The 26,127-nt window shown below is 46.7% G+C and overlaps 1 protein-coding gene across 11 annotated transcripts in view; it reads right to left on the bottom strand.

Moving 5' to 3' along the window:
• CIT (citron rho-interacting serine/threonine kinase) overlaps positions 1-26,127 on the bottom strand; it is a 176,387-nt gene that overhangs the window by 7,175 nt on the left and 143,085 nt on the right. For 4 of the 11 annotated variants that reach the window (XM_070475252.1, XM_070475255.1, XM_070475256.1 and 1 more), the window contains 20 exons: positions 24,946-25,050; positions 19,352-19,492; positions 18,266-18,373; positions 16,276-16,438; positions 15,879-16,043; positions 12,818-12,955; positions 11,777-11,957; positions 11,056-11,147; positions 10,460-10,564; positions 10,087-10,256; positions 9,352-9,396; positions 8,830-8,910; positions 8,560-8,695; positions 6,339-6,478; positions 5,901-5,993; positions 4,293-4,401; positions 4,064-4,192; positions 3,504-3,584; positions 1,865-1,943; positions 1,276-1,455 (listed from right to left, as the gene is read on the bottom strand). In XM_070475252.1, the coding sequence (XP_070331353.1) occupies positions 1,276-1,455; positions 1,865-1,943; positions 3,504-3,584; positions 4,064-4,192; positions 4,293-4,401; positions 5,901-5,993; positions 6,339-6,478; positions 8,560-8,695; positions 8,830-8,910; positions 9,352-9,396; positions 10,087-10,256; positions 10,460-10,564; positions 11,056-11,147; positions 11,777-11,957; positions 12,818-12,955; positions 15,879-16,043; positions 16,276-16,438; positions 18,266-18,373; positions 19,352-19,492; positions 24,946-25,050 (2,441 nt within the window). The remainder of the gene's footprint in view (positions 1-1,275; positions 1,456-1,864; positions 1,944-3,503; positions 3,585-4,063; positions 4,193-4,292; positions 4,402-5,900; positions 5,994-6,338; positions 6,479-8,559; positions 8,696-8,829; positions 8,911-9,351; positions 9,397-10,086; positions 10,257-10,459; positions 10,565-11,055; positions 11,148-11,776; positions 11,958-12,817; positions 12,956-15,878; positions 16,044-16,275; positions 16,439-18,265; positions 18,374-19,351; positions 19,493-24,945; positions 25,051-26,127) is intronic. The other 7 variants (XM_070475253.1, XM_070475258.1, XM_070475262.1 and 4 more) reach the window with 3 other exon arrangements.

The following is a 26,127-nucleotide window of genomic DNA, read 5'->3' as shown; positions in this document are numbered from 1 at the left end:
TGAGTCCCCTGGATCCCCAACCATATGTACTTCACTTAGGCAAAAATCCGACAAGGAACTAACAACGTAACTTCCTTTGTGTTGAGAGGTTGTGGGTATCCAGTTCAGTCTGCTTTCATGGAGGGAACTGACAGCAATCATAAACAGTATGAGCATCCTATCTGCACTGTAGGAAGAAGGGCCAAGAGTCAAATAGGAATCCTCATCCAACCCCGTTGCTTTCCTTTCATTTCCTCTCTCGCCTGCTCTTCCTATCTTCTCAGGGTTTGTTTTAATTGATGTGATGCAGGTCTTGCACAACAGAAGTGCCCTATCTCTGGACGGTTACTGAAAAACAAATTGGTGACTGTTTCACATGGCAAGTGTCTGAGGCAGTGAGACCAAGTTGGGGAAAACAAGAGGCTAGCCAGAACACTCAGAAGGACGTCCTCCTGCATGTTCCTAGGGATCTGTAAGGCCACACACACAAGTAAGCCTGTACCCAAACCCAGAAAATCCAGAAAAAACCTAGGAAGGCCTCAGTCTTGGCAGCTGACTCGAGTGCTGAAGGTGTGCCCTAAACTACACACACATACACACACACACACCATTTAAGGAAATCCTTTCTAGTTACTCATCTGCTCACTACCCTAACCAAGCAGAAACTTCAGTGGCCACACATAACAAAGAATGCAGACTATATAATTAGTCCAGAGAGTCACTCAACAAATAGCAACAGCAGCAACATACCCTGGGAGGGGAAGGGGGATCTGATTTTCAGAGTTATTACATGGTAGTAATTGAAATGTTTGGTTTTCAAGAATAAAGTATAGCCTGTCCTCAAGGCCTCATTTCTTCTGGGAAATCCTTCTTAGCCCCCAAGTCCAAGCTGGGGACCCAAGTATGAGCCCCATTCTCCTTGGCTGTGCTGTTATCACATGAGTGCTTGTCTCGCCCACTGGGCCTCCTCAGGGAGGGGCAAGATTCCAGCTTACTCACACTTGGTCTCCCTCAGCAAGCCCAGTGAGCGCAGCACACTACTACACTAATGCAATGAATGCATTACAAACACAGCCACGGGAAACAGCCACCAGAGAAAAGGCCGGACATTTCCTTCCACCTTCTCCAAGGAGGCACTAAAAAATTCTCCTGTCGCTTATAAAGGACTGTCGTTTAAATGCTGTTGGTTTCAGAGAAATAAGTGGCTTGAGCTTGAAGACTGGCAAACTGTCAACCAGTTTAGCAAGATGTCCTGCTTTGCCCCTCTGTGATGAGGAACCGGAGAAGGCGCGTTACCTGCGGGAGGTGGACGGGCCACGGTGGTGGTCAGTACCGGTCTCCTTCACCAGGTTTCCTTTGCAGCAGATGACCCTTAACTTATCCTGGTATGAGGATGCCAGGTAGATGGCTCCTGAAGAGATGGCAGGGCCCAGGTAGCGTGGGTTGGGGATTTCCAGATATGCGCGGGCGGGGGTCCTGTGGGGTTCCAGAGGAGAGTCTGCACAGCTGGTCACCTCCACTGTCAGGACCCGGCCCCGACACCCAGCCGCTGAACTTTTCACAGTTGTTTAGTCGCTAAGTCATGTCCAACCCTGCAACCCCATGGACTACAGCCCACCAGGCTCCTCTGTCCATCCAGGCAAGAATACTAGAGTGGGTTGCCATGCCCTCCTCCAGGGGATCTTCCCAGCCCAGGGATGGAACCCAGGCCTCCCACACTGCAGGCAGATTCTTTACTGCTGAGCCACCAGGGAAGCCCACCAGGATGGAGCAGGTAGCCTATCCCTTCTCCAGGGGATCTTCCCAACCCAGGGATCGGACCCACGTTTCCTGCATTGGCAGGGAGTTCTTCACTGCTGAGGCACCAAGGAAACCCAGTTCTTACCCCAGAGAGGAGCGGGCCTGGATCTCAATTACTTCGAGTGAGTTGAAGTGAGTCACAAACAGATAGGGTTCTCTGTAGGCTGCATGGCCGCCACGGAGGAAAAGCACGGGGCAGGGAAGGGTTAAAAGACAGAAAATCAAAGCCTGGCTGCAGTGCAGCCTTGGACCCAGCAGTCCCACCTCAGCGTATCCTCCACATGCACCGCATGCCTGCGTAACGGGCATGTTTAAGTTTATCCCCTGCCACTGCTGCTGGGGCAGACGCTGGGAGCCCACTCAGGGAACATCGTGTGGGATCAGTTACGTAAATCACAGCGCAAATATGGGAGCCTGCAGAGCCGTGAGAATGCACAAAGCAGCGCTCTCTACATGCTGACGGAGAAAACACCCAAGGTGCAAAGCTTCAGAATACTGTGTCCGCTGTGCTGCCACACTGGTTTTTTAAAAAGGGAGAGGGATGAGAATAAATTTTTATGTGCCCGTGTCTGCATAAGGCACTGGAAGGATAAGAAACGCAGAACTAAGTTTTTTTTTTCCCTGAGGGGAGTGGGGATGGAGAAGTTTGGGAGATGAGTAACATGGGTGAGACTTTGATTGTAACCTTTTAGAACCGCTTCATCGGACAGATTGTCCAAAACGTTTACTAGAAAATGACTGGGTTCATAGACAGTCAAGTATTTGTGGTCCTAATACTGTATATTTCTCTATCACAATGTCGAACTCTAGGATATAATGTGAGCTGGTTTTGGTCTTAAAGGGAAACAGATTATCATGGTTATTCCTTGTGCTGAACTGTTATTTCAGTATTAGTCACACCTCCTACTACTCAGGCCCCCGTGGACTCCCTCCGCCTGGAATCCCAGTTAAGCCGGTAGGATGGGGTAGAAGCGAGAAGGCCTGGGCACCTCGGCTTTCACACTCATAGAGGCAGCCCTGCTGCGAAGGGTGAGACCTTCAGCCGCTGGCCCCTGCTAAGCCCCCGCCCGACACGCTCTAACTGACGGCCACTCTGTGAAGCCACTTTGGACTTTCTGGATGTCCCGGTGCCTCTGTTGACACCACATGAAGCAAAGCTGTCCAGTCAAGCCCCAGAGTCTCAGGCAATAATAAGCAGTTGTTCTAAGTCACTAGATTTTGGAACGTGTTATGGAGCAACTGATAAATGAAATAGCCTTGAAGGGTATTTCAGCCGTAATGCTATTTCAGAACATTCACACAGTCATCGTGTGTGTGTGTTTATCCTTGACACAGCACCTCCACTTTTAGAATTTCTGAGCTGGGGCTATTACTTAACCAGTGTGCAAATACCATAAGTTCATCACAGCGTTGTTCACACTTGAGCTTGTTTAGAACTGGTTAAATTGATGAGTGATCAGCTGTGTCGTGAGATGCTACGCAGCCTGGTGACATGATTTAAACAAACTCACAAGGAATGATCTTTCTGTCATGAGAGGCTGGTGGGTTTGGTTTATGCATCATGCCCCAGGAGCTCTGCCCTGGACACTTAACAAGGGAGATGTTACATGTGGCGCCTGGTGTCTAAGGGAGCCCCCAAGCACAGTGCATAAGCCAAAAGGAATTCCACCAGCAGTTCCTTCCAGGGACCCCAAGTACTGAGCCCCACACCTTGCCTCACCTACCAAAGGCCAGAGGTAAGCGACTCCACTTGAGATCATCTGTGCGGCTGCGTCTTCCGTAAGAATCCACGAACACCCCGAATTCTGGAAGGAGGCAGAGTCCAGGGCTTGAGCATGGCCAAAGACAGGGAGTATCAAAGACACACACTGACAGAAGAGTGAGGAATCCAGCCCGGGGGACCTGGGTCGTGAAAACCCTCGGGAGCTCTGCTGAGCCACATTTCTTGGGGTTTACTAAAGAAGAGGGTTCAAGTGAAAGGGGAGAGACAAGAGGGGTGTGATGGAGGCAGAGTTAGGGGGAGGAAGGGGAGAAACAGACCCAGAGATTTAGGGAGAGGAAAGGGGGAGAGAGAGGAGTGAGAGACAAAGAAGGACAGAGCGGACTGGTCTGGAAGAAACTGTGAATGGACCTGGCTAGAGCCTGGTGGGGGCACCCCAAGGGCGCTGGTGGAGCAAGACCAACGTCCCCTGTACTCCAAGAGCAGCACCCCCGCCCCACCCCAAGGCCCCTGTCTGGGGCTGTGGGTGCCCTGAGCACCCCCATCAGCCACCGGTGGACTCACCGTGGAAACACAGCAGGAACTCCTCCCGCTGCCCCGCGCCGTTCACCTGCATGATGGACACGGGGAAACTGTTGGAAGAGGAGGCAAACACGGCAGGCGCCAAGGAATGGTCGTTCTTATCCAGGAATTCTGTAAAGGCAGGGGAGACGCGGGGCCTCAGGACCAAGGAGGAGCCCAACGTGGCGGCAGGGCCAGAAACACGCCAGCAGGGGATGCACCCGGGCCCTACCCTCCAGCGTGTACTGCTTCATGTCGATTTCGTAGAATTTATTGGTTCCGATGAGGATACTGTAGTTGGTGAAGTGGATACAGCTGCAGGGCTCCGAGGTCTCGATCTCCTGGGACGGGGGTGCAGGGGGGGGCAGCAGAGAGGAGGATGTGAGCATTGACTTGGAGCAGCCCCCTCTCTCCAACCAGGCCATGCAGGGTTCGCCACCCAACTTTCCCTGTGGTCTTCACACCAAGAAAGTCCCTTCATGTTCCTAATAAGGACCTATGGTCCCTTTGCTACCTTTGGGTTCTTTGCAACCACAGACTAAAAAGGTCAAATTGCAACTGACAAAGTCAGACACCATTTTAAGGAAAAGGAGTAGCGTTCAAAGAGAGCTTTAAAAATACAACATTCTGATCAGAAGGAAAAGCCTGGAGAAATACACCATCGGTGGTGGCTGGAGGAAGTGGTTTTAGTTTCCTTCCTTTCCAAGCTTCTCAGTTTCTATCTTGAATCTGCGTTATATATTTGATTAATATCATCACTGCTGTCATCACTGTCTGAATTATCTGCTTCCTAATTACTTCCACTTGTTTATGGGCCAATCCTAAGGAAGGGCTGCAAAAAACCTAGTTATGTTTACTCCAAATGGTGGCCAGGAATTATAAATAAACAATGATTTCTGAGAATCTTCCTGAAGCTAACAGTGCAAACTTTAATCAGCATTATCCTCACCATTAAATATTTACTGATCACTGACTAAGTATGAGGAAACTACACAGCAGGGGAAATGTAGTGAGGTGCTGGGAAAGTCAGACTTCAGTTTTGGTCTCAACTCTGTAACCTAGGATCTTCGTCAGCCTCAGTCATCTTACCTGAGAAGTGGGGATGGCCATTTCTGCTTCTCACAACTGTTGTGAAAAGTGTGTGAAACAGCCAGTTCAATCTGTTCAGAACACGTGCTCAATTGAAACACTAACAACAGCCCACCCCAGATAAGACAGTTTCTCTAACAGGTACTGACCCTTATGTATTCATCCCTCCTTCTACTTTTTGAGACCAACTATAAAGGCACCTGCAATACATCAGGCTCACGATGGGTGGGACATTCCTGTCTAGGGACATGAGATGGCCTTCTCAGAAGGAAAGCAAACGCAGTGATCCAGCAGAAGCCTGTCTGCACCCCAGGCAACATCACAATACACACTGCTTCAAGGAGAACCAGTTCCCAAAACGGGTACCAAAACACAGCCAGCACTGGCTTTTCTAAAGGTTATTATTAGAAACTTCTATGATCTGAGAAGGATTCTGGTAGGGGCCTCCAGGGCTGCTTGCTCCTCAGAGCTTCCTATTTTCTACTGTTTCAGAAGGGGAGTCTCCTCCATCAACCACCTTCCTCTCTCCCTTCACAAAAAGCTGAATTTGCAGGGCTGGCAGGAGAGGCTGCTCACCCCTGGCAGGAGGAAAGGCAGGGAGAAAACTGAAGGCCACTCTGGAGCATCCTCTAGGGAGCAGGGCACCCTCTTGTTCCCTCTCTAAGGAGGTCACCCAGGATGAAGGGGACAGACACAGGCACCTTCCCACCAGCTCGCCAGGAAAGCAGGCCCAGTAAGGCCCAGGACTTACTTTCCGAATGCAGTACTTGCTGAGGTTTTCATTGTAGCGGAGAATGACAACTTTGCTGGGCATGGCTGCACAGATGCAGAGCCCACTCTCAATCTGAAAAACAGTTGGGGTGGAGGGTGGGAAAAGAAGAGCATCACCAGTGAGTGTACCAGCTCCATGGCAAAAGCTGGTTAGGAGCAGGGTCTCTCAAACTGCTACCATGGACACAAGATCAGGTTGGCCCCCATGGGGAGGGGCCGTGCTGGGCACCGCTGGGTGTTTAGGAACAACCCTGGCTCTGCTCATGTGATGCCAGTGGTACCACTACCAGCTGTGTTGGAAAGAAGCAACAGAAATTTAACCCAGTTTAAGGACAGGGTTTTCAAGGTCAAATTATTAAGCAGGGAGCCACAACAACTCCCAGAAGAGTCGTCAGCTGGGGCCCAGAGGACCACTTACCTTGCCAGCAGCAAACAAGTGGCAGCCCTTGACCGCTTCAAAGATGTTGGGCGAGATGTCCGGCTGGGCGGGGAGGTGAGACTGCGCGAGGGACTGCTTCACCTTCTTCACATCCACGAGACACAGGGCCCGCTCCTCTCCTGCGGGGACGGGACAGCAGAGCGCAATGGCGGGCCGCATTCTAACCTTGAGCAAAAGCTACCCCAGGCCACACGGATGCATTACTTTCCACAAATCTCCATTAACGCAGTTTAGGTCCAAGTCTTAGATCTAAAAGGAAAACATCTAGCCTCTTGGTCAAGACTGTGGGAGGAAACAAAAATTCCGCAGACAAAAAATCGGAGAATGTGAACTGAACGTTCAAATGTGTTCCCCACCAAAGTCAAGAACGTTTGTGCTGGGAGACAGTGAGGGGACTTTTATAAAAAACAGTGGACATGGGAGTTCCGTGGCAGTCCAGTGGTTAGGACTCCGCACTACAACTGCAGAGACAAAGGTTCAATCCCTGGTCAGGGAACTAAGATCCCACATGCCATGTGACAAAAGAAAAGAAAAAAGAAATTACAGTTTTAACTGGGTGCTGTGACACAGTTTTTATATATATATATATATATATATATACAGTTAGAGGAGGCAAGAGAGAAAGCTGAGTGAATGAAGGGCACAGTCCTGGACTGGATCACGAGCAGGGAGAAAAATAAGGGACATTTTTGGAGCCACAGGTAAAAGCCAACTATCAACAGACAGTACATTAGAAAACAGGAGAAGCAACAATCAAATTCCTGGAAATTAAAAAAATGTACTATGTGACACTATTCTGTATGATGTTATAGTGGCAGATATACTGAATATATAGGAGTGAACCCAAACGTGAACTGTGGACTTGGGGTGCAGTGACATGTCAGTGCAGGGTCACTGCACGTCCCACTCGGGTGCCGATGAGGGAGGCAGCCACGCGTTGTGTGACGGCAGAAGTATACAGGGATTCTCTCCACCTTCTGCTATGAACCTAAAACTGCGCCCAGGGAAAATGTCAAGATGGAAGTGGGGAGAAAGAAAGGAAAGCAAGTGAGGAAGCAAGCCAACTGAGGAAAAGCACCGAGGGGTCAAGGAAAGCTAGCTCCTGATCACATGGACCCAGCCGGCCAAGCCTGAGCTAAGATTTGACTGTGAATGTTTTGCACATGGAACCAATGCATTATTGTCTTCCTTTAAAAAAAAAAATACTACCAATAAAGAGAGGAGAATAAAGCCTTTCTGCCCTGGGTATGTAAGAGAATGCCCTTGTTCTTAGCTGACTGGCTGAAGATTCTGGAGTCAGAGCTGCAACTGAGTGAGAAAGTAAGTGTGTGTGTATGTGTGTGTGTGTGTGTGTGTGTGAGCTGCAACTGAGAAAGTGTGTGTGTGTGTGTGTGTGTGTGAGAGAGCTGCAACTGAGTGAGAAAGTAAGTGTGTGTGTGTGTGTGTGAGCTGCAACTGAGTGAGAAAGTAAGTGTGTGTGTGTGTGTGTGTGTGTGTGTGTGTGTGTGAGAGAGCTGCAACTGAGTGAGAAAGTAAATGTGTGTGTGTGTGTGTGTGAGCTGCAACTGAGTGAGAAAGTAAGTGTGTGTGTGTGTGTGTGTGTGTGTGTGAGCTGCAACTGAGTGAGAAAGTAAGTGTGTGTGTGTGTGTGTGAGAGCTGCAACTGAGTGAGAAAGTAAGTGTGTGTGTGTGTGTGTGTGTGTGTGTGTGTGTGTGTAAGCTGCAACTGAGTGAGAAAGTAAGTGTGTGTGTGTGTGTGTGTGTCTGTGTGTGTGTGTGTGTGTAAGCTGCAACTGAGTGAGAAAGTAAGTGTGTGTGTGTGTGTGTGTGTGTGTGAGAGCTGCAACTGAGTGAGAAAGTGTGTGTGTGTGTGTGTGTGTGTGTCAGAGCTGCAACTGAGTGAGAAAGTAAGTGTGTGTGTGTGTGTGTGTGTGTGTGTAGCAAGAGAGAGAAATAAATATGTGTTGAACTGTTCGTGAGTGCTATATGCAAAGGAAGGGTCTGAAACCAGGGAGAATGGGCAATGCACACAGCAGGGCGAGCAGGCTCTCAGAGCACAGGGGCTCGGGCCCCTTCAGAGACCCAGAGGGAAGAGCCACTCCTGCTCCAGCCTGCCCCCGAGTTTGACAAACATGACATGTGAGTTTTAAATCGTTTCCCTTACAAGTGAAGACAAAGTGCCATGTCCTTGGCCTCCCACCTGCGATCATGAGGAGCTTCTCCAGGTCCTTGATGATGTAAATCTGGAAGACTGCTCCAATTCCTGGGACGTGGGTGAGGGAGTTCTTCAAGACATTCAGCGCATACAGCCCTTCCTCGGTGCCCACCAGCACCACCTGCCAGGGTGCAAGTCCCCAGGAAGAGTGTGAGTGGGGCCATGTCCCCATTACCACCCCTTGACATGGTCCTATAACGCATGCGCGGCTATGGCCAGATCCTGGCAGATGTTGCCCAAAAAAAGCATCGTCACCTGGTCGCTGAAGGGCAGCGTGCAGTTCATGTCCAGACGGTCATCACCTTCCAGTTTCAGCAGGGAGTTTCCGAGCAATTTCTTTTCACATGTGAAAGAGAAGAGAGAAAAAAGGAGGCCACAGTGAGGCTGAACTGTTCGTGACTGGACTGTCCAGAGAGAGAAAGCAAGAACAGAAGAAAGTTTAATGCCAGGGAGAGGGCAAGTTACTCCTGCAGACACTCAGAAGCACACACCTGCTGCTGACTTGCCCCTACTTTGATCTGAGCTCAAAAGGCAGGACCTGAATGTTATTGGTGTCTCTGGGTGGTGGTTAATTAGCATCAGGGCCATAATTTGGTTTAGATGCAGAACTAAACAAGCACAGGAGACATAGATTCTGTCACACAAAACAAGCCAAAGCTGAAGGGTGTCACTGCAAAGGGTTAATAAGCCACGGAGACGCTCCTGCCCCTCCAGGCGGCAGCACAAGTGCAAAGCCCAGTGTCAGCAGTGAACCAACCCGCTCCTGAGTCTCTTTACCTGAGCCCACGCGGACAGAGGCTCGTAGGAGGTACAGTCACGGCCCTATTGTACACACATGGATGGGGCGTTCAGTTAAAGGCTAACGTGGGAGATGGGTCATCAACACAGGGCTTTCTCGTGAGAGGGAGGCTGGTGGCTAAGGACTTCCGACTGCTAACACTTAAAGTGTTTATTAGGAGCTAAGTGTTTAAAAAGAGCTGTTGGGGCTTTGGTGGTGGAAATGCAAGTGCGTGATGAGCACTGTTTGTATCCTGGAATGTTCCAGGAGGAGTCATGCCAATCAAGGCCCACCCACGTCTCTAACATCTTCAGGAGAAGTAGGATTTCAGACCTGCCTTCAGAAGAGCACATCACGTAAAAGCAATTGAGCAGGTTATGAAAAAGCTTCCTGAAAGAGACATGGCTTTCGGCAGCCCTTTGTGCTGCTTGTAACACAAACCTTTGAATCACGTAAACGCATTCGGGTAAAGGAGAGCGAGCGTTTCCTTGTAAGTAATTTGCAGCTGTGCTGCCAGAACTGAGACCTAGTACGCCCTGAAGATCTGGCTAACGGTGCCGGTTCCCTCATTCTAGAGGGTTCAGGCGGGGGGACCTGTGAGGCCAGAGCCTGCCTGGAAGCCTGGATCTCTAGGGGCACACAATCCCATCACCCTTCAGAGGGGGAGGCTGAGGGGACCCCCACCCAGTCAGCCCCCTCTACAAACACAGGCTCTGGCCTGCGTGCATACTCACAGCGTCAGCTTCCGCCTTTTCCCTAGACACTCTCCCACCTGCCACAACTGACTCTAAGGCGGTGACCCAGCGCTGCTTGTCGGGAAAGCTGGGAGCCAGCAAGTAGAGGGTCCTCCCGGGCCAGCAGGTGGTGTGGGGGTGAGACTCCATCTTCAGGACATAGGGGACATCTAGGAGATTGGGCAGAGAGCGCAGGGTGGAGCTCGCCCACCCCCACCAGGAGGGGGGCCAAGCCACCCAAGTCCCAGTTACTTAGCAGAAGCGGAGGCGGGGGCTGGGGGGCTGATCCTGCACAGGCCCCCTCCCACCCGCGCCGAAGGCTGCAGCCCAGCCCACCTCCTCGGGGGGTGGGGAAGGGCCCGCCGCCCCTCACCTGCTTTGGCTGTGTTTGCAAGTTCAGAAGCACCAACGGCGCCATGAATAGACACGTCCCCGTCGGGAAGGCACAGCTCAAATTCTTCCACCGGCCTCTGTCCAGCTTGGTGCAAAGAGGAAGGGCAGAAAGAAAAACAAAAGAACAGGAACAAGAACAAGGGGAGACGAGAGGAAGAGAGAGAGACGGAGTATGCGTGGAAAGAGAGGCGCACGAGAACAGAGAAGGGAGAAGATGTGCGGAGAAGGCAGAGAGGGAAGATAAAAACAAAAGTAAAGTGTGTCAGATGAGGAGCACAGTCAAATTTCGGATGACGATGCAGATTTAGGGGTTAGTTGGCTGAGGCGGAAGTTCTCGGAAGGTGTATTAGCAGGTGGAATCTTCAGGGCAGCACCCTGCAGGGTCTTCAGAGGGGAGACCTATAGACGTGAGTATCGTACCAATAACCTTTAGCGGAGTCATTTGGGTTTTAATTTTCAAAAATGGAAAATTTGTAGAAGGCTTGCAACGCAGTCCGGAAAACAAGAGCCTTCACGCCAAGACTGGGAGACCTGGGCCAACCGCGTGCAACGAGGTTCCCCGACTCATTAATTTACCTTCTCTGGCTTCGTTGTCATAAATGAGGACTTTGGAGCCCTCCAGGACAATGTACTTCCTGTCCCAGCCTTGCTGTCCTCGCTTGTTATTCCTGGGAAGACAGACGTGGGAAAGAGCTGTTTGAACTTGGAAGAATCAGGTGGGAGGCAAGAGAGGGGAGGAGAGGAAATCCCAGTAAAGATGCTTCCCTGGAAAACAACAGGAATGACATGCCAGGGTGGGGAGGGAAAGCTTCCTTCTACCCTCTGGCTTGTGGGGCTGGCCCTGAATTCAACTGATGTAAGACACATGAGCAGGAGAGACGCGCACACACGTTTAATTTTGTGTGTACGTGGGAGTCTCCAACAAGCAAATAAAGCCCCCAAAGCAGATGGGCCCAAGTGCTTATATCCTAAGTCAAACGAAGAACAGTTAACTGTGGAAAAGTAACACGGTCTGTGCGCTTAGGTTTCTCCCTGCCGGCCTTGCCCCTGATCTGAAGATAAGAATGCTTCTTTCCTCCTGATGCAGGAAGAACAGCTTTGACATGGGAGTTTTATACCCTACTTTCCAGGAGAAATCGGGGAGGTCAGAGTGTCCCTCTTGCACCCGCCATTTTCTAAGTGCCTTTAGCTCAAAACAATCCTTTACCCCAAAGTGGCCTTTTGCAGACCGGCACATCCTGCTGCCCTTCATCAGCTTCCCCACCCACTGCCAGGCCAAACCTCCCTGCAGCAATACCTGGGCACCTTCATCCACCCTTCCAGGTGCAAGCTGCTGCTGGGTTCCTTGGACTGAAGGCCCGGGGAGTTCATCTTGTCACGGCAGAAGGCCTCGGTGAAGTGTGTGGCATATTCGGCTGGCAGGCCACAGGTAGCTGGCAAGCACGTGGAGCACTTGGGATGGCACATGACCTGACATTCTAGGGAAAAGCAGTGAGCAACCTGAAAACATGCCTGACTGATGCTGGGCCATTCCCTGACTCCGCCAGCCAACCCCCAGCCCACACCCGGCCTGGCCCTGCCACCCAGGGCCTCCCTAAGCCTTCCCAGGAGCCAGGCCCCTACGGAGACAGCCAAGCTCTCTCAATCCAGTCTTCCTGGCTCCTCCCAGGCTGCCACAGACAGGTGTGCAGAGAACACATCTGCATGTCCTTTGGACACATCTGCACATCTCTCTTGAAGCCAGGACACAGCTTAAAGGCGAGGAGAGACCACCCTGAGGGAAAGGAGCCTGTAAGTTTACAAAGCCCACGGCATTCTGCACAGGTGACTGGAGACATGGGCTGAAAATACATATAAATTCCCTCCTTGAACATGGGGAAAACAGTGTCCTCCCCCTAAGACTAAACATGTGAAAATGAATGCACTATATGATGGGCTTCCCTGATAGCTCAGTTGGTAAAGAATCCACCTGCAAAGCAGGAGACCTGGGTTCGATTCCTGGGTTGCGAAGATCCCCTGGAGAAGGGATAGGCTACCCACTCCAGTATTCTTGGGCTTCCCTTGTGGCTCAGCTGGTAAAGAAATCACCTGCAATGCAGGAGACCTGGGTTCGATCCTTGGGTTGGGAAGATCCTCCTGGAGAAGGGCAAGGCTACCCACTCCAGTATTCTGGCCTAGAGAATTCCATGGACTATACAGTCCATGGTTGCAAAGAGTCAGACATGACTGAGTGACTATATGATGAGGAATGTTTAAATAAAAAAAAAAACACTGCTGGACAGAACTTTAGTGGAGATACACAGGTGGCCCACCACAAATGCACAGCGGCTACTCTTACCGAGACACTTGGATGCCTGGCGTCCGAAGTGCACGGTATCCAGACACACGGCGCACTTCGTGGCTCGCATGTTCAATCCCACGTTGAACCGGTGAGGGATGTTGTGGTGCATGCGCTCCTTAAGACGCCGGCTGAATTCTGGAGGGAAATTTTATTTTAAAAAATCAGAGTGCTGCAAAATAATACCATCAAGAAAGTGAAAAGACACCCACAGGATGGGAGAAACATTTGCAAATCATCTCTCTGGCAAGGAGCCTGTAGATAGGGTGTAGAAAGAACTCTTATGATGCAATATTAAAAAGACAACCCAATTAAAAAGTGGGCAAAGAATGTGAACAAATGTCTCTCTGAAGAAGATAAATAAATGGCCAAGATGCACAGGAAAAGGTGCTTGACATCATTCTTCATTAGGGAAATGCAAATGAACACCACAGTGAGATGTTAGTTCATGGTCACTGGATTATCTAGACTCAAAAATATGGGAAATGGGTGTTGATGAAGATGTGGAGAAATGAAGGTCCTCATACACTGCTGGTGGAAAAGCAAATGGTACAGCCACTGTGGAGTCCAGAATTACCACATGACCCAGCAATTCTACTCCTAGGTCTATACCCAAGAGAACTAAAAACACATGTAGCCACAAAATTTGTGCACAGACGTTCATGGCAGTTTTATTTATGATAGCCATAAATGGAAACAACCCAAATGATCATCAACAAATTAATACATAAACAAGATGTGATAATCACACCACAGAATGTTATTCTACCATAAAAAAGGGAAGAACTGATAAATCCTACAAGATGGATGAATCGGAAAAACATTATGCTGCATGCAAGAAGCCAGACACAGAAAGTTATACAAGGTGCTTCCTTTACGGGAAATGTCCAGGACAGCAAATCCATGGAGACAGAAAGCAGACTGGTGGCTGTCAGAGGTTCCGTGAAGGGGGAAATGGCAAGTAACTGCCAATGAGTTTATGGGGGTTTTTTTTGGTGGTCAAGTGGAGGGACCAAAAATGTTTTAAAAATTAAAGTGTGATTATTACACAACCTTGTGAACTTACTTAAAAAAAAAAAAAAATCACTGAATTATACATTTCAAACATGGATTGTATGGTATGTGAATTATATCTCAATAAAGCTGTTAAAAAAAATAGAGCATCTTAGTGACAGACTGTGAAACTATTTTAACACTAACAGATGTGTCTAGATTTATATGAATCAAATTAAGATCGCCATTATGTGGTTATTAGGAATTAGGTTTTATTTAAAAACGCATTCCCAGTAGGAGATGGTTAATACGATGGCATAGCTGTTTGTGAGCATAAAGAAACATATGCTTCTAAATCAGCTGTTTGTAAATATTTTAGTCGTGAAAGGTATGTTTTCCAGATGAGACCATGGAGAGCTTTCCAGAATCCAGTTTAAAAATCACCATTCTTGAACATATTTAAATAATTTTAAAGACTTCATTTTAGTTTCTTGCTTCAGATTATTTCATAGAGAATTTCTGTTCAATACAAGACCAATAATGTGTTATAATATTTTCATAACCAAAGTGTGAGTAAACAAACACAGCAAATGAACTGAACTAAGTTCCAGATGTACCAACCATGGTTTTGCATTAATTATTAATGTAAAACATGAAATTTGCAAGCCTGTAACTGATGAGAATTAAAGTATGTTTATACTATGGTTAAAAAAAAATTACTATTCTGAAATACAGACTTTCTGACTATTAAATACATAGACTGACTGAAGAAGTCCCCCTTCATGCCCAGTTCTGCCATGAATAACATTCTTTTTAAAAAAATCCAAGTTTTAAGTCTCAAAGAACTGATTCTTGCATTTAAATTCCAGTCAGTTAAAACTAACAAGATTGATTTTTTTCTGTTTAGAAGGCTCCCTTCTCAATACTGACCTAACTAGGTAAAGGCAACTTTAAATAGCAGAGCTCAGGATCCAAATTTCTGAATCCAAACTGAATTCTGTGAACAACATTGTCTTCTTCCTTTAACAGAAAAGTCGTGAAATAAATAACATAAATGCACTCTGAACATGCCATGCACACAAAGGAGATGTTTGGAGTGTTACAGACTACTCAGGGAGCCGCTCTGTGCAACCTCATGCAAGAACACAGGGGCCAGAATGATTTTCCTCTGTGTTACCAGCACCACTTTGATGACTTTATAAGAGTGAAACTCTTTGATTCAAGGTGTTATGTAAACATGGGAAACAAGATGACATCATTACTAAAGAAGAAATGACAACAAAATTCCATCGAGACTGGCAGCTGAAGTGGGTTGATGGTGATACCCTGGTATTAAACCCCAGCTACTCTGCTCTCCCTGTGACTTTCCAAACCAATTTCCTTGGCTTTTTTTAAAGTCCATCCCATCTCTAGGTAAACAGAGTACATTTGAAACCACAAAGAAAACTCCTCACACCACTGGTATAAACTGGCAAAACCAACCTTCAGAATACACACAACCTTTAACCCAGTGATTCAGTTCTCAACAACTTATCTAAAAGTCATAGCACCCATAGCTGTGCAGAGTGTTCACTGCAGGGTGTGTATGGAAACAGGAACTGGAAATAACCTAAATGCTTGTCAACTGGGGTCTGGATTAACAGGTGAATTATAAACCCCCACCATGGAATACCACGCAGTCCTCTAAAAAGATGGGGTCAATCCATATGGGCTAATATGAAACCTGCTAAGATGACGTTTTAATTAAAGAAGAAAGATGTTCTGCAGTGTAGAGTACTGTGGGCTGATATTTATGAAAGCAAAGAGGATTATTATTTTCTCATATCCCTTAAATATGATTATATGACACCTAAATAATACGGACATGCAATTAGTTCATGAGCTATGGCTGGCAGAATACAATGGTTGACTCTGGGTAAGGGAACTGGGGTGGGGAGAAGGCTCACTACTTATTCTTTAGCCCTCCACATTATGACTTATCATTTTCACCCTAGGTCTGCATTTCTCAGTCCATTTAAAAAAAAAAAAAAAATGTCAATGCAGGTCCAGTGGCCCCTTGAGAACATACCCTCTGGGGTGGAAGACTCCTTCCTGCGGCTGGACGGTGGGGCGAGCAGGCTCAGGGCGCTGGGCTGGTGCTCGGGTGACCGCACAATGGCGGACATGGCGATCTGCTGCCTGGCGGTAGCCGGCGTAGATGGGTGTGGGTGGTCCGCGGCTTTTCGGTGGGCAGCTGGGAAGAGACCAGTCCAGCGCCTTTAGGTTAGTGGGGTCCCCGAGAGGCCCCAACCAAGTGGACTGCCCAGGGGCTGGCTCTCAAAGGCCTGAGACCACAAGGACACCCAGGGTGCCATATGGGCCACGCCGAGGGTGCCGTCACCACCAGGCTGAGCTAGTCTCCGCTCATCTCCTTGAGATGCGCCCTCGGCCTGACGCACCGCCCTCACTGTCCAGAGCGCCCGTACCTTCCTCCCGGGCAGAGCGGAGCTCGATGCGCGTCTTCTGCAGGGCTTCCTCGAGCTCCGCGCAGCGAGCTTTCTCCTTCTCCAGAGCCACCTTCAGCTCATTGTACTGCAGAGGAACCTGTGTGGGCAAAGCAGGGTCCTCTTTCCGTCGACTAAATAAACCCTAGCAATGGAAACAGAGATATCTCCTAACTCCTGGAAACTGGCACTGGGAACTAACTAAAGGAACTCTGCCTCGGGACGAGCAGACCATGAGAGCCGGGTGCATACTCACTGCAAGCGGGTTTAGTAAAAATGGCATGTGAAGGGGTGAGGGGACTGAGCCACAGCCCTTCCCAGCTGGCTGGAAAAAAATGGGGCTGCGGAAGTTTTCACCGAGAGGGTTAAAGATGCTTGAATTGCCACCACCTCTTCCTTTAGCAATCCCAAGGAGAGCCATTTCCTGAGACTTTACCCTCAAAAAAAATGGAAGTGGAGGATGGAATCAGGAGAGATGGTTCAGAAATCTTGCCTTGAATTTGTCTCATGATGCTTAGTTATATGACACAGAGATGAGTGGTTGCTTTTAAAAAAAAAAAAAGATACTAAAATGATGTCAACACAAGGGGCTTATGCCAAGAAAAAAAATGCAAATGGAATATGTATTGTGTATGGGGGAAAAAAGTAAAACATAAGATAATGAGACTGAAAACAAAATTAACAACCAAAAAACACATGGGAACACCCTGACTACATCAAATGACATAATCAGATAACAGTCCACTGCTAAAATAAAAAAGATTCAACATCATCAGCACATACAAGCACAGTCACACAGCACACAGGGACGTCCTTGTCCTACAGCCACCACTGCTGTTCTTTCTTCCTGCTGCTCTGTTCTCCGGAAGGCGAACATCAGCCTCGCCTTCAGCCCATCTCCCGGTAGCCTGTCTTCAGAGGTCTTCCCGTACCATCACCAATGCTATGCTGACATCTGAGTGCCTCGGGAAGTTTCTAGCTCCTTAGAGACCTTCTTAAACTGAGAACACCTGGCCAAAATTACCGTGAAGGCTGCAGTGGTTCAGGGAAGCATGCTTTGGGCTTATTAAAAATTTTCAAAAAGTTAAATGTGTATTTATCAGCCTGTCCATCCGTGTCTCCTGGTCATTGTTTTAAATTGTTACCATTTTAAAGGGAGGGATGGGGCCAGCACCCCATGGAGGGGCCAGCTATCCAGTCCAACACTTTAGGCAGGTCACAGCAGTACTCTGGGCCCAGTCTCCTACTGACCCAATCAGAGGGACTGAGTAGATGATGTCTAGTTTTTCTGGAGTCCCTTGTGCATGACCTGAGGTTCTTTCTCAGGCCCCACACAGATGACCTATGAACACCTCTGGAGTCCCGTCCCTGTGACCTAAGAGCCCCTCTCTGTCTAGATCCCATGTGTGTGCGTGCTCAGTCTCTCCAGTCACGTCTGACTCTGTGTGACCCTGTGGACTGTAGCCCGCCAGGCTCCTCTGTCCATGGGATTCTCCAGGCAAGAATCCTGGAGTGGGTTGCTGTGCACTCCTCCAGGGGATCCTCCCAACCCAGGGATCAAACCCGCTTCTCTGACATCTACCTGCATTGGCAGGTGGGTTCTTAACCACTAGCACCACCTGGGAAGTCCCAGAAAGGCACACAAGTGACCTCTAATCTCTCTAGAGTCCCTTACACACGAGCAGAGAACCCCCTCTGGAATCTGGGATGCCAACCTGAACACTTGGCCTTCCTCTCTGCTGCCTCCTCCTCCCCAGCTGCTTGGGGGAAAAAAAATCTCACTCCTTCACAGAGGAAGGCAGCACAGCTTTAAAGGCCACGAACACAGATAGTGTGTCACAGATTCCAGAGTGACAGCCTCTCTTTTTGTTTCCTCCGATGTTCCTAGGATTATCTAACCCAATGACCTTCACGGAGTCATCATGACTGAGCAAAACCGTCCACTCCCTGCTTCACAAACCCTCTGACCCACCTTTTTCTTTTTGGCGGGTTGGTCCATTTTGGCTTGCAGAAAATCGATGAGTTTGGTTTGTTGGGAAATAGTGCCTTCCATTTTCACCTTCTCATGAGAATAGAGAACCTAAGAATTATGAAAACAAAAAGCACCTCAGATGCCAAAAGAAGTATACTTTTAAATTTTATACTTTAATAAGAAATAAGGTCATTACCACACTAACAAATGAAAAATTCAACAAAAGCCACATTGAGCCAATTATTTTTTTTCACACAAAATATCTTCCTTTATTATTATTGAAAATATTATTAATATCATTCTCTTATTTTTTTTCTTTTTTTATCAAATATTTTATTTTTTTCCATTTTTGTTTTTATTAGTTGGAGGCTAAATACTTTATAATATTGTAGTGGTTTTTGCCATACATTGGCATGAATCAGCCATGGATTTACATGTGTTCCCCATCCCGATCCCCCCTCCCGCCGCCTCCCTCTCCATCCCATCCCTCTGGGTCTTCCCAGTGCACCAGCCCTGAGCACTTGTCTCATGCATCCAACCTGGGCTGGTGATCTGTTTCACCCTTGATAGTATACTTGTTTCAATGCTGTTCTCTCAGAACATCCCACCCTCACCTTCTCCCACAGAGTCTAAAAGTCTGTTCTGTACTTCTGTGTCTCTTTTTCTGTTTTGCATATAGGGTTATTGTTACCATCTTTCTAAATTCCATATATATGCGTTAGTATACTGTATTGGTGTTTATCTTTCTGGCTTACTTCACTCTGTATAATGGGCACACTGAGCCAATTGTTATTTACTTAGTCCTGATCTTACTGCCCGCCATCCCCACCCTCCCACCCAACAAAGACAGACTCAAGTACAAAGATACGTGAAAAAGCAAAAATAGCAAATGGTGAGTAGAAGAATTTAGAGGGTGGTCATGATAGAAATTTCCCAGCTTCTCTTAACATTTGAAAAGTTATCATAATAAAATACTGGTGAAAATACACAACACAATGAGACTGCTCATCTTGCCAGGTGGCTTTGAGCCATCACACTCTGCCTCTGTGGACAGTTTTTCAGTAAGCCCCCAGTGCTGGTTCTCACCTGAATATTTTCCAGCTGATATTCCAGGTCACTCCTTTCTGTCTTCAGCAGATCAGCCCGATCCAGAGCTTCTTGCAGCCCTTGAGTCAGACGGAAAATATGATTCTTCTGCAGGTCCATCTGCTGCTGTAACTTGGCTTGCTGGTGGGGGGAGAGGCCGGAGAGAGAAGCTTCAGACCACACACAATGCAACATGCTCCCTCACTGTCCCCACTCAGACTCATTTCATATGTGGCACCAAAATTTCAGCTCATTCCAGGATGACCAATGGTCCTATATTCCACAATGATGCATTAGCAGTTATCTCAACCACTGTTGAGAGAACTCACTTTGTGATTCTCCGTGTGGCATACACAAAAGGGAGTCATAGCACCTTTAACGCAAAGGTCGCGGCATCAGTGAGAGACCAACAAGCGCACCAACAGCCACAGTGGAAGGAGAGGGTGCTCCCACGAGGGGAAGGGGGATGATCCCAGGGTCAGTACGAGTGTCAGTAAAACCCATAGAGAACAAAATTCTGTTTAGAATATTGCAAATAGTTTTGTGCGAGAACTCTCTCTCCAATTCTTTTCTACAGTGGAAGTCAACCAGAAAATAGGGCAGGCGATAAAGATACTGGCTTTATGGCTCTCTACCTAAAATGCTTCTGTTTCTAAAAAGCAGAAGAGCACAGCTATCCTGACAGGATATTGCTTGGTTTCACCCAACCCCTGGCGTCCAGTCTAACTATAGTAGCAGTAGCCCAACACTCCCTTCCCCAGGGGCCTAGACCATTTGCAGACGGAAGAACAGAGAGCGGTAAACAGCTGCTCCCCATCACCATGGGGCTTTCCCAACAGGCGAGGGCAAACCTCAGTGCTCTCTGCCCCAGCAGGACGAGAGCTACAGATGACCTCGGAAATCACAGAAACCTCACCACCATATTTCTCTTCCCTCCACTGACATTTGCATGTCCATTTCTACTCCTCAATGCCCTTTCTCTTTTTTTTTTCATTTATTTTTATTAGTTAGAGGCTAATTACTTTACAATATTGTAGTGGTTTTTGCCATACATTGACATGAATCAGCCATGGATTTACATGTGTTCCCCATCCTGAACCCCTCTCCCACCTCCCTCCCCATCCCATCCCTCTGGGTCATTCCAGTGCACCAGCCCCGAGCACTTGTCTCATGCATCCAACCTGGACTGGCGATCTGTTTCACACTTGATGATATACATGTTTTGATGCTGTTCTCTCAGATCATCCCACCCTCGCCTTCTCCCATAGAGTCCAAGTCTGTTCTATACATCTGTGTCTCTTTTTCTGTCTTGCATATAGGGTTATTGTTACCATCTTTCCAAATTCCATATATATGTGCTAGTATACTGTATTGGTGTTTATCTTTCTGGCTTACTTCACTTGTATAATGGGCTCCAGTTTCATCCATCTCATTAGAACTGATTCAAATGAATTCTTTTTAATGGCTGAGTAATATTCCATGGTGTATATGTACCACAGCTTCCTCATCCATTCGTCTGCTGATGGGCATCTAGGTTGCTTCCATGTCCTGGCTATTATAAACAGTGCTGTGATGAACATTGGGGTGCACGTGTCTCTTTCATCTCTGGTTTCCTTGGTGTGTATGCCCAGGAGTGGGATTGCTGAATGCCCTTCCTCTTGAGAGGCAGCTGATTCTGAGGCATCATGGTGTCATGGAAAAGAACATTCCAGACCCTGGTTCAAATCCTGACTTTTTAAAAAAGTATTTATTTGGCTATGCCGGGTCTTAGCTTGGGCAAGTGGGATCCAGTTCTCTGACCAGGGATCAAACTCAAGCCCAGTGTTGGGAACACGGAGTCTTGGCCACTGGATCAACTGGGAAGTCCCCTGACTTTAACTCTTATCAGTTCTATGCCAGGGGTGGCTCACTGCCTCTCAGACCCTCAGTCTCTTCATCTGCAAGTGGAGGTAACAACCCCCTTCTCTGGGTCACACACCAAGCCCAATGCCCAGCATACAGTAGATGCTTGATGAATTTCAGCACTGCCTCGTTCATCCTTCTTTCTTCTCTCAATCCAGTCCAGGTGTGGACTATCATTTTTCCATCTTCCCTTCCTACCCCAACCTACTCCACCAGCCCCTCTCCATCCATCCTCTGTAAAGCAAGAGGTACTGATACTAACTCAGAATCACCTGCCCTGGGTGCATGACCTAGAATTTCTGAATCAAACCACAGAACACCCTAAAATACAGAGAAAGAAAGAGAGAAAACAGCTAAGATAATCTCTTCCAGGGAGCTATCTGTCCCCTGTAGCACAAATGATTACTTCTGCAAATTACCCTCTTTAGTTTCCTTCCGCTATTTTAGGACAACACTAATTACTAGGCAGGAAGCAGAGAAACAAGTACTAGGGACAAGAATCTGTTTGGTAACAACCAGGTCCAAAATATTTCTCTAGAATCAACACATCAACTGTCCATTAGCTTTCCAAGAAATAGGTTGCTTATTTACTACAATAGAAAACAAGTAAGAGTGACATTTGTGCTCAATGAAATGTTTTCCAGAACCATTTACCTGCTTCCCAGAGAGCAGTAAATGGAGGCTATTCCTGGTTGGTGTTAGACTGAAAGGAGGGCTCCAGCCACATGATTAGGTCTGTCCACCAATTTTATGATGGTGACAGGAAACTGGGAGGAAGCACAGAGGAACTAGATGACAGAACTAGAGTGTGAAACAACCCTGGTAACTAGAAGGATGGACCAAACCAACAAGACAAGGTTTAATGGGATGGTATTTTAAAAAAAAAAAAAAAAACTTCAAATAAATAAAGATGTATTTTAAAAAACAAAACAAAAACATGTAGAAGGGCTGGTGGTGATCTAACAGATCAATGGGTGTCAGTGGTGTGATAAGCCACCCCAAGAGCCCAGGATGGTGGTGGGGCCAGCCCACTACTCCGTGTTGTTCGAACCCCAAGGACTTCTAGGAGCTGTTCGGAAAGATAAACCTACCAGAAGAGGACATCCCAATCATGGTGCGACTTGAAATGTTCCAGTTAGAAAAGAAAAGGTGATATGGAATCAGGAGAGCTGAAGAGATATCAAATCCACTGTCATAGGGATAATAAAATAAAAAGTAGCTCTCTCACAGAAGTATCACATGGAGTGTATGAGCTAATTCAAGAAAGTATTCAGACATCTGGCATGTGGTATGTGCTAAATTAAACATGAGTTATTTTTTAAAATAATAAAAGAAAAAAGAAAAGCAAGTTATTTTTATTATTAATCAAGTAATATGTTCATTAATCAATATTAACCTCCTACTTTGGTTGGAAATATGAGACTACTCTACTCTCTGTTTTCAAATATTTTGCTGTAATAGAACCAATGGTTGGAAGTTACAGGCTTTAGTTCAAAACCAGAAAGGACTTTCCAAGACTTAAGAGTTGCCAGAAAAATGAGCTGGGCAATCTTGAGTCAGTTTAAGTCTTGAGGCCCAGGTGCCCCAAGGCCCACCTGTGAGGGAGGCTGGGGAAGGGATTCTCTACCTCAGAAGGGGGATTATTTGACAGGATTAGCAAATGGACTTGGAGCTCTGGCAGTACTTTCAAGTCGGGACTAGTCATGCCTGTAAACAGCAGTGTCAGAAGAGTTTCGGAGGCCACTTTGGGCCCGAGAGAAAAGATTTGAGAGAAAGCTCTGTCAGTGAAGTCTGCCAGGGAAAGAGTAAAAGAAACAGTGGTGCAAGTGCTAGGAACGTGCACTAGTGACACACAGGAACGCCCTCCGGCTCTGAGGCTGATCCCGGCCCCGCTCACCAGCGTCTGCACCTGATGGACAGGACGGGCAAGCTGAGCCCTGACCACCTGCCGACACAGGGCCCACCCCAGGCCAGGATGCCAGCCGCGGCCTTGGTGGCAAAGATCACTGCGTTTCCTAGTGCTCTCAGCTCTCAGTGAGATCTGCCTCCAATCCAGTGCAGCCAGATGTCTGTGTTCAAAAAGCCCTCTGTGAGGTGCAGACAGGGGAACTGGAAATGTTCCCCAGTAGTTTTAGAAGTGAGAACAGGGGACTGAATCAGGATGCCAGCCTTCTATTCCTAGTCTTGCCACTGACTCACCATGTAACCTTGGACCAAAGCACTGAGTTGTTGGGGCCAACGCTCTTTCCTCGGAAGGAAAAGAGGACAGGCGAGATCACTGATTATTTCTGTGCTTCCTGTTTCCAATGTGTGTCCAAAGTGGGGACACTGCCTAGTCATTCCAGATAAAAGACCATTCTTTTATCACTCTCTCTTGTCATTCTCTATTTGACAATCAGAAAGATTTAAAAATTTCTATTATAATATTCTGAGGGTCACCTTTGGTGACCTTTCCACCCATGTGTGCGTAGTATTGATTTTATTTAAAAACTTTTTTGTTGTGGTAAAATATACATAAAATTCACCATGTTAATCATTTGTGTTATTTTTGGCCACACCATACAGTGTGTAGGATCTTAGTTCCCTAACCAGGGATCGAACCCACACCCTCTGCATTGGGGGCATGGAATCTTAACTACTGGACTGCCAGGAAGTCCCCACCTTAATCATTTTTTTTTTTAATCATTTTTAATCCTACAGTTTGGTGGCATTAAGTAGAGCCATGTGGTTGTGCATCATCATGGATCCATCTCCAGAACTTTCCCAGCTATATTTTTAAAAGTCATTCTAGAAAACATTTTATGCTCCCCTGCAAAATGTACAGCACATTTTTCAAACTTAATACCATAGTTACAATACTTCTACCAGCAGAGCCCCTAAAACCTCAATTTACCAGAACAGATAACCTGGTTGATTCAACTGTCAGGCTCCTTGTGGCTTAAACAGAACACTCTTGAGTCTAACTTCTCCTGAAGTACCTAAAAGTGCATTTGTACTGACAGGTCAATTCTAATGAACGAAGACAAATTATCAGTGATTCAACCAAACCAAGGCTTTGGTTGGGGGTGTAGTCCTCAATTTAAACACAGATTTTCAGAATTCTATTCAAAGGTACAGGAAATAACATAAGGATTGGACTGGTTTAGGAGATCAATTTGAGCTTTTTGTTTTGTCTCTCAAAAGCAGGGCGTCATTTTTTTTGCATTGAATTAATAGGATGTTCAAAAGTTTTCATGAGATTGGGTATTCAGTATAACCTGATCAGGTCTTTGTTCCGTGCACAAAGCTAATCAGGCTGCAAACTTAATATACTCTGGATATTAACTCTAAAAAACAATTTAACTCAATATCTATTCGCCCTCATATTTAATAAACTTCCGGTTAGCACATACTCACTATGTGTTTGATACTACATTAAGCACTATTTGGATCGCTTCTCGGCCTTTCGGCTAAGATCAAGTGCATTAAGCACTATTTGGGAGGACACAATGACAAAGAGGGCCCCAGGGCTTCTTGACATGTTCTTTTAATGTGTTAAACACCTTCCAGAAAGTACCCAGTGACCATCTTACTCTTCCTTGAGAATTTCAACCTTGAAATCTGAATTTCTTAATTTGGACCTGCCCAGCTGAGGATAAGTGTTCACTTCTGAGAGTACGCCCAGCTCTATTTACCAGGCATCTTACACCCACCTCTTCCAGAAGCCTTTGTTTGAGCTCTCGTTCTGTCTCCAGCTTCTGTTGTAAACTTCGGGCATTCATTTCAAGCATGGCGTGCTTCTTCTCCAGGTCATTGAGCTGGACATTTGGAAAAATTGGCCGTGTAACCACATTTAGGAACGTTATATGCTAACGACTTTTGCCAATATTCACAAACTTTCACAGCCAAAGAAAAATCAGGTTCTAAGGGTCAGAACATAAATACAGGTTTTTAAAAGTACCACAAACATCCATGTCAGAGTTAAGCCTTATGTAGGTTATTCTGTTAGGAGAAGATGTTATTTCTAAGGGATGGGTCATACGTGTAGCTAGCTGTGACAAGCTCTAGAAAGATGACTTCTCTAAAATTTACTTATCTGACATGCTTTGGCTGAATTAAATCATCATATTCCAAATGCTTGCTTACTTGCATGGGATAATACCAGGGACTCTGGGACGAAAGGGCAGACAAGCTCTCTCAAGGATCTTGTATCAAGTCACAAAGGCAGAGGGTGGCCCTTAAGCAGACATGTACACAAATAGTGACTACTCTGCCAAGTGATGATTTTGATAAGAGGTATGGAGGAGAGAAATTCATCCTGAATGGCCTGTCACTGGGAGAAGATGGGGTCAGAAAGTCTGGAGTCTTAAAGGATGGGCAGGACTTTGCTACTGAATACTTTAGGAACAGTCAGGTAGAAAAAAATGTCCTTCAAGCTAAACACCAAAAAGCTCATTTACCTCTAAATAATACATTTACTTTTTTCATGGTTAAGTAACATATTTACTTTCCTCATGGTTAAAAAAATTAGTAAGCCAATACCAAGGAACTCAGGAATATTCCTGAGTAGCAAGCTCTAGCTTGAATCTGGTCATTTCTATGAAATTCCGGTAAGAAAATAACCGTGGATGCCCATAAAGATTTACATTCATCACAATGTTATTTATGACAGCAAAAAAAAAAAAACTGGAAGCAGTTCAAATTTCTAACACAAGCAGAATGATTAAAATAGGTGTCGCTGTGTAACTGATGTTTCTAGAACATCAGTTCTAGATATTCAAAAAATATTCACTAATTCAGGAAGAGCCCCTATTTACGTGATTTCTTTTTAAAAAAAAATAATGTAATCCTGTTTATATAATAAGAACCTAAATTTATCAATATAAATAAATGAA

The sequence above is a fragment of the Odocoileus virginianus genome, chromosome 12 (genome assembly GCF_023699985.2).
Source record: "Odocoileus virginianus isolate 20LAN1187 ecotype Illinois chromosome 12, Ovbor_1.2, whole genome shotgun sequence".
Classification (NCBI taxonomy): domain Eukaryota; kingdom Metazoa; phylum Chordata; class Mammalia; order Artiodactyla; family Cervidae; genus Odocoileus; species Odocoileus virginianus.
Note: the sequence above shows the minus strand (reverse complement) of the source record. Positions and strands in the feature narration are given on the sequence as shown.